The sequence below is a fragment of the Cydia splendana genome, chromosome 9 (genome assembly GCF_910591565.1).
Source record: "Cydia splendana chromosome 9, ilCydSple1.2, whole genome shotgun sequence".
Classification (NCBI taxonomy): Eukaryota; Metazoa; Arthropoda; class Insecta; order Lepidoptera; family Tortricidae; genus Cydia; species Cydia splendana.
Genome location: NC_085968.1, coordinates 5,896,268 through 5,904,537, shown reverse-complemented (window position 1 = coordinate 5,904,537; position 8,270 = coordinate 5,896,268). Strand labels below are relative to the sequence as shown.

At 35.7% G+C, this 8,270-nt stretch overlaps 1 protein-coding gene across 1 annotated transcript; it reads right to left on the bottom strand.

Moving 5' to 3' along the window:
* Positions 1-319: 319 nt before the first annotated feature.
* On the bottom strand, positions 320-5,687 carry LOC134793979 (uncharacterized). Its single transcript, XM_063765691.1, has 2 exons — positions 5,595-5,687; positions 320-1,238 (listed from the first exon to the last, which is right to left on the bottom strand). The coding sequence occupies exon 2, from the start codon at positions 1,236-1,238 to the stop codon at positions 321-323; it is 918 nt and encodes a 305-aa protein (XP_063621761.1). The 5' UTR covers positions 5,595-5,687; the 3' UTR covers position 320.
* Positions 5,688-8,270: the final 2,583 nt, after the last annotated feature.

The following is an 8,270-nucleotide window of genomic DNA, read 5'->3' as shown; positions in this document are numbered from 1 at the left end:
CCTGGTAATCACATTTGATGCGGTTTCTGAATATGGCGCCAGTGCAAGTGTGATTACCGCTTAATACTCGTAAGAAGAGTGTGAAATTTGTTTCTCTTACCTTTACGTACGTTACCGTCATGTACGAAGTATAAATGGAAAATGATACATAAAAGACGGAACAAGAAACGTTGTAGATCAGTTTAGTGCTTTAATCATTATCATACTCAATTAACCTTATTTAACTTTACTTACCTAGCTTAACCTGATCAGCTCGTCTGAACAAATACTGCTAAACGTAAATGTTAGACCACTATCATTACATGTCTCATAACATAATTTTAGATTGAAAACAAAATTTGAAATACATTCTTAAATGAACGTCCGCTGCGATCATCATCATCCGGATTAACAGTCGCTGTCTCACACATCATCATGTCCTCTTCTATTTTCGGTTTCACATCTCTGGCAACCACTTTTATGTCTTGCTTAACTTTCTTCGTCTCCGTTTCACCTTTCCTAAACTCTGCATCCATTATCCCTTTCTCTAATTTAACTTCTTGGTGTATATTGAAAACGTTCTGAGGTACTATCTCAGGAACAATGCTGCTTACGTTCTTGCCATCTTCTATTCGTACAGTTCCTTGTTTATAATTTTCATTGGTGCGAAAGTTTACAACAATATTTGGCGTAACGACCATGTGATAATCTTTATTTCCTATGTGACTTTCATCAGCCATTGTGTTAACTATGGGCACTTTGAGACTTTTGTTTCCATCGTCAACTACTGATCCCAGATTTGGAAATTTCTCTTTACCGGGTTTGGATGGCTTTCTTTTATTCTTCTGCGTAGTTGTTTTAGGTGGTTCAGATGTGCTTATAAAGATGACTATTTCTTCTTGTTTAGGTTTTTCATTGAGATCATTGTCCTTGGATTTTTCAATGGGGCTTGTTTCATTGACAGTTAAACTTTTAGGAAGCCTGTACTTCATGGATGGCAATGCGATTCTGTCGTTCCTTCTGGGTATGAATTCGGCGTCATTAGGAAGATGTATATCCTCGTTTTCGTATCCATATCTTTCGTAGATTTGACCGAGATTGTTTTCATCATTGCGATTAGTGTCTTCGGGGAGCTGGGCTCTGATCTTTAGAGACTCGATGACATCATGGAAGAGAGATCGCTGCTCTGGCTTGACATCGCGGCGCGGGTAGGCGCTGCAGATGAAAAACATGTACGTCACACAAATGAAGCACTGCATCTGAAATTAATAAGTCAAGGTGAAGATGACATTCAGACAAGTAAAATGTAATACCAATTTGATTCTAGTAGGTAAGTCGAATGCGAGTATTTATATAGTATAAAATCATATTTTATATTACGGGACGCGCTTAAAGGATGAATCTCAGAACGAGCACAAAAGTATAGAAAACAAAAATACTAAAAACGGAGTCAGTAGAAAAAAATATTGGGGATAAGTAAAGATTTTTTTTTTTCCAAAAAATGATTGGCCATTGTATGGAGGGCCGGCTTGGACGACCTAGCTGCCATATAGAAAATAAAAGATTTTACGATAAAAAAAATTCTTCTTCTTTTTCCTAATCAGAACACAATACCAAACATGCCCGTAAACGGATGCCCACTAGTTTTGTTAGGTACACTTTGTATGTATATCTTTCGTTGTAGGTACAATATTTTTTATTAAAATTTAGCCGCATTGAAGTCCTTGTACGTATGTCCGTATATTTTTGTATATTTTTCTTTAAACAAATCTGTTACGTTCGTCGTACTATCGAATCGATCATTTACTTACGGGCACATCCTGTAAGTATAGCTACTTTTTTTTAATACAATAGATATAGTCAAGCAAATCTTGTCAGTAGAAAAAGGCGCAAAATTCAAATTTTCTATGAGACGATATCCCTTCGCGCCTACATTTTTCAAATTTGCCGCCTTTTTCTACTGACAAGATCTGCTTGACCAACTATAATTGACATTTCACACTGAAACTGGTCATAACCGTCTTTATGACTACTCATTATGCATTGTAATAATTTCTAGACTTAAGAAGAAATTACAAATTGCGTAAGACGCCATTCATTTATTACGTAAGACGATTTAGGGGGAGAGGGGGGTCGAGCATTATTTTTTCTTACAAGGGGGAGGGAGGGGTTTTCACAAAAATGCGATTTTTTATTTAAATAATACCTACTTCCACAGTCTATGCTATCAAACACGGTGCAGAGTTAGCGGGCTCCAGTACCGTTGTAGGTACAAATAAACATTCCAAAAATTATTTTTTTGAAAAATAAACACTGAAACAAACCAAACGTGTACTATTTTTTTTTCCTTTAGATTCTTACGTAATATATGGTAATATAGGGGGGAGCTGGTCAGCCTCAAATCAACTTACGTAATAAACTAATAAATGAATGGCGCCTAAGAACCATTTAAGGCGCTCTTATACTCGAGTTTTACGTTTTCAAGGGGGTGAAGCAGACGCGTGGTAGAACGGGCAGGCGGGCGCCCCGCGCGGCGCACCGCACCATTCCCGCGCAGCACGTCTACGTCCTTATTCTGACGACATCGGTATTCTGAATTGTCAGTTCCGGGATTTTTTCCGGCAATTAATATTGAATAAGATTTATTAGCAAATTCGAATTTTGATGAGTACTTAATGAAATTAAAAATGGTAGGTAAGACGGTGAGTGTAAATAATTATTAATTATATATACAATATGAGTGTATACCGCGACAAACTGAGAATCTAATCAAATGATACCAAATTATTATGAGACAAATAATAGTTCTTACTAATAGACATTAAAAATGTAATAGAGCTAGACCAAGAAAAGTCTGCAACGATTTTGATTGCACACGCAGTGCAAGTGTTATTTTAAACGTCAAACTTCTATGAAATTATGTATAACACTTGCACTGCCTATGCTATCAAAATCGTTGCAGACTTGGTCTAACTCTAGCAGTCAATTTCGGGCAAGTAGGTAGTGAAAATAAGGAAGAATACTAGCAAAGCTAAGATAATTTAGCTATCTTCACAAAAATAATTATAACAATTTATAACTCTAACTGTAATTACTTACTATTTTTCTAATTTTGAATTGACGAGTAAAAGTCAAGCATTTAAAGATTGTAATGACAAAAAACACTTCTACTTCGACATTCGAGTTAGTTAATAGCTCAAGAAAATAAAAAAAATCTGCGGAAATAATTCGTATAATTTTGAAAATTGGCACAGTTATACCTTGTGGTGTCCAGATAACCATACTTAATGTCCTCGAGCTTAGCGGGTGTGCTGGGGGTGTAGGGGGGAGGGGAGTGAAGGTACCTTTTTCATATTTTTGCTCATATCTCGAATATCTGTACGAATAGCATAGGTACAAAACAATAACAAAAGTTTTAACATAAAATTTCCTACAAATTTGGATCTTTTTATTTTTACGTTACGATCAATACTTTAGGGTTGTTAAAGTTAACAAAGAGATAAAAAGTTGATTTAAGAAAACGTTTCGTCGTTCCAAATATTGATCCTAGAGAAAAGTGTTATGTTTTTCGTAGAAAATTGTATGCCGATTATTTATTTACAAGAACATTAAGAACTTATTTTGCTATGAGCCTTATTTTACGAATCATTTACGAAAACCAAAAAATAGGGACCTGGAAATTGATTCTAATTAACTTACCCCCTTTAATACCTCTTTAAATATTGATCGTAGCGAAAAAGTGTAAAGAACCTTTTTTGTGGACAATTTTATGTTCAATATTTATGTATAATATTTTTTTGCAACGGGCCACCGTTTACGAGTTATTTACGAAAAAATAAAAAAAAAGTGACCTGTGAACTGATTGTAATTAACTTTCTTCCTTTAATATCGTTTTAAATTTGATCCTAGAGAAAAAAAGTTCAAGATGTTTTTGGAGAAAATTTTATGTAAATTATTTATTAATTAAAACCTATTTTGCTATGGGACACCGTTTACGAGTTATTTACAAAAAACTAAAAAGGTACTTTAAAGTTGATTATAATTAACTTACCCGCTGCTTTGTCTTTTTTAATATTGATCCTAGCGAAAAGTTCTACATGTTTAGTAGGAAATTTTATGTTTATTATTTATGTATAAGATGCAATGAGTCATACTTTTCAAATTATTAACGAAAACATACAAACAATGAACCTTAGAATTTATTATAATTAACTTTCCTTTTTTATTATCTTTTTGAATATTGATGCCTGCGAAAAGTGTACTGAATCTTTTTGGTACAAAATTTTGTGTAGATTATTAACGTTTTATAACATTTTTTGATATTGGCCACCGTTTAGGAGTTATTTACGAAAATCTAAAAAAGGGGACCTTAGAATTGATTATAATTGAATTTCCCGCGTTAATATCTCTTTGAATATTGATCCTAGCAAAAAATTGTACTAAATCTTTCTTGTAGGCAATTTTATGCAGATTACTTATGTAATAGAATATTTTTTGCTATGCGCCACCGTTTAAGAGTTATTTACGAAAAACTAAAAAAAGGGTCCTTTAATATCAAATATCTCACTTCCAGTCAAGAATTCGATCAAGCAACCAGCAAATTCGGATTCAGCGGGCTCTAATTAGGTTAAAAAACCCGGTTGCCAAAAAGTAATACGATTTGCCAATTGAAATCGATTTTATGAAAAATATGACCAGTCTAAAATATTTGAATCCTGTATATCGGTGATCGGTCTGGGTGATCTATGTTTAAAAATTATTCAATTTGATTAATTTTATAGTCTTTTAAAATATGTTTACACAATTTATCAATCGTGACTGAATTCCGGATTGGTTAGATGGGTGTGTGCCTTTGCTGCCCAACTTGCTATAAAATGACAATATGACGGACGAATGTCTGAAATGTCACCGTATTTAAGAATTATTTTGCTTTTCTTCGCAAGTATTTTGAAAAACATTGTGTGTATAACATATTTGCATATTTATACTGTGATTACCCATTTTATGAAACGTCCGCTAAACTAGCATAGGTCCGACGCTGACAGTGGTCACGGGCGTACTGGCGTGAGGAATGGGCGCAAGGTATTGCCGCGTAGGATGTAATTTAGTAGGCAAAATGTTGAATTCATCAAATGATGAATGAAAAAATTAACGTATCGCTAAAAGGACAAGCAATAATGAAGATTTACTTAAAAGCTATCGACTGAAGTAAGTTTCATATACATTTTCGTCGTAGTACTTCTAACATAAGGAAATAAAGACAGTGTTAGGCATGTTTTCAACTTAAGATTCTATCGATAAAATAATGAGCCGTCGTGTTTCTGACAAGCAATAACGTAGTTCAAGGACTGAAGTTATACATACTAGAAAATAATGCATGAAATCCTTGTAAAAGTCTGTAAATATGGTGGCAAAAAAGCGCATTTTACTACACACCGCGCCTTAAGATACCTAAACGTTCTAGCGTTTGACAGCCTGATACTAATAATTGGCAGCCCGTTTATCACCTAAATTACTTGGAATTAAGATTAAAGGATGCAAATATTGGGGCAGTGTCAAACACTAGGATTTTTACATTATATCAAAGAAAATAAAAGTAAAAGAACGAAACTAACCTTGACAACGTCAGGTGCGCTCGCGCTAGTCGATCGACTGCGGGAGGGCGCAAAACTAGGGTTTACTGAACTTGAGCAACAAAACCAGGGGTAGAAAACTCTTAAGAATATCCTTGTTTTTTAAAATCTCTTTGATACGACACGACTAGTCATCATAGTAGATAAGACAGCATCAAAGATTGTGAGTGCTACTTAATTGAAAATTTTGTGGAACGCCACGATTAGATTCTTGATAATCTTCTTATAGTTTAAATATTTTTGAGTGAATACAACACGCAACCTACAAAGTGAATTGACGATCTACTCTTAGAAAAAATTGCATGGAAACTTGTGTCTGGTGCAAGCCGCTCTGAACAAATAACTTAAAAAAATATTTTTTTTCCCAAAAATACTCGGGTACCTATTTTAATATTTGCCCCGGTAAGCAGTCATATCACATTTTTACATTTTCCTACAACATTGCTTGTTTAATTAGTAAAGGCGTTAATCGACGACGAATACAGTGATCGATCGTTCGTACTCGAATGACGTCACATTAACGCCTTGTTCTTTTTTTAGGACCAGTTTATTAAATGTTACTTTACCTCAATCCCTAATTTCAAGATAGTCATCCTGCAAAAATGCATAAAAAACATAATATTGAATAACCTCCGTCCAAACTCTTGGTAACAACAAAAATGATTGAGATTACAAAATTTGCCATGGTTCACTTTGAAACTATCCATGTGTGGAGATTTCATATAAATAGGTACCTACATATATATCTTAGTTGAACCTGTCAATGATGTTGGCACTTAATTAGGTAACTTACTTACAATTTATTTAAGTATCTGACGTTTCGCATCAAGAGCAGTAAAACTAGCGTCTTCAAAGTTCTTTACGCTCGTCTTGACACTAGAACGCCATTCTAGCCGCAGAGAAGCATACTCTTCCCATTTGTCAGGTATACCGCAATCAGTTAGGTGGCGCTTAAGCACGTCCTTGTTACGTAGGTGCTGCCCACGCTGCCCACCTTGGTTCCATTTACCAGCTGATAGCTGGGAATAGAAGACGGCTTTCGGTAGTCTGCAATCACTCATACGCCAAACATGCCAGGCACACCACCTTTTTAGCTGACCCTTCACCAAGAGCGCCTCCATGCCAGGCATCTTACAACGACGAAGTACTTCTTGCCATCTTATACGCAGAATGATACGTAGACAATGTAAGTGGAAGCATACAAAAAACAATAATCTTCCTATAATATAGCGTTTTTCCGGCTATTTGCCACGGCTCGTGGGAGCATGGGGCCCGCATAGCAACAAATTCTAGAAATTGGCGTAGGCACGGTTTTTACGAAAGCGACTGCCATGTGACCTTCCAAATTCCAACCCAGAGGAAAAACTCGGTCCTATTGGGGTTGATCCGGTTTCATCACGAGGTTTTCCTTCACCGAAAAGCGAATGGTAAATGTCAAATGACATTAAAGTAGGTACATGAGGTCCGAAAATGTTATTGGTACAAGCCGGAGATTTGAAATGAAATGTCGTATTACAAGTACAAATTAAATTTGAGTTAGGAACTCTTAAGGGGCCGCCCACTGATTAACAGTCCGCCGGACGGTATCGGCCTGTCAGTTAGAACAAAATTTTGACTGTTCCGAACAACTGACAGGCCGATACCGTCCGGCGGACTGTCAATCAGTAAGCCCCTTTATAGAAATAAAAGAAAGTTCCAAATTCAAACGCGCAAAAATTGTCTTGGGTCTTACGAGGTTAAAGTTGCAAAATGTATTTGGCATAGGTTGGCGATCTCTGGATCGATTACACAGAAAATAGTCTATCCCAGACGGGAACTAAGCCCCATCCGGAAACAAACTCTTGTTTCTAAACTTACATTACATTCAGTTCACAGCAAATTAGCTCTTATTCCTTCTCTATAACGACTATAACATCTGCACACGTATCCTGCACTACCTGTATCTTGATCCATAAATGCATAGTTTTATGCCGATCGAGCATAAATATACTAGTTTTTTAGAGTTAGCACTGGAATTACGCAAGTGGATGTGTTTTTATACTTTTTATTCGTATTTTTTGTGAACCATATAACTTATAAGTAATAAAGACTGACAGTCTCCATACATATGGAGCAAGGGGGTAACATACATGATAGTTTTGAAAATTGCAAATACATAATATATGTGTGAGTTATTTGCAAAAAAAATGTGCATGAGTAGTTAAGGGCCAGTAATTAGTCAAAAGATAATTGATTCCATTGTGTTACGACATTTAAGTTATACACATGAAAGTGTGTAAGCGGCTTATGTTATGCACAATTTTTATGCAAATACCTCACATTAAGCGTATGCGTGTATAAGGGGCTGTCCATAAATTACGTCATCGATTTTTGACGATTTTGGACCCCCCCCCCCCCCTATAATCATCCAAAAATCATGCATCAAATGACCCCATTTCCTCCTACTTCATGCTACCGTCATCCGATGTCCAGATCCCCCCCCCCCTAATTTGAAATGACGTAATTTATGAATAGCCCCTAAGTAGATGACTTATGTGCAAACATCGGATTCTACGGGATCCCTATCCGTCATACAATTTGCCCCCTAGAATCCGATGTATGCTTATATGTCCGAATTAAGTATAAACAGTAAATAAATACAATACAATTTACATGGTT

What these genes read in the sequence shown, in the direction of transcription:
- LOC134793979 (XM_063765691.1), bottom strand. Translation starts at nt 1,238, where the DNA reads ATGCAGTGCTTCATTTGTGTGACGTACATGTTTTTCATCTGCAGCGCC.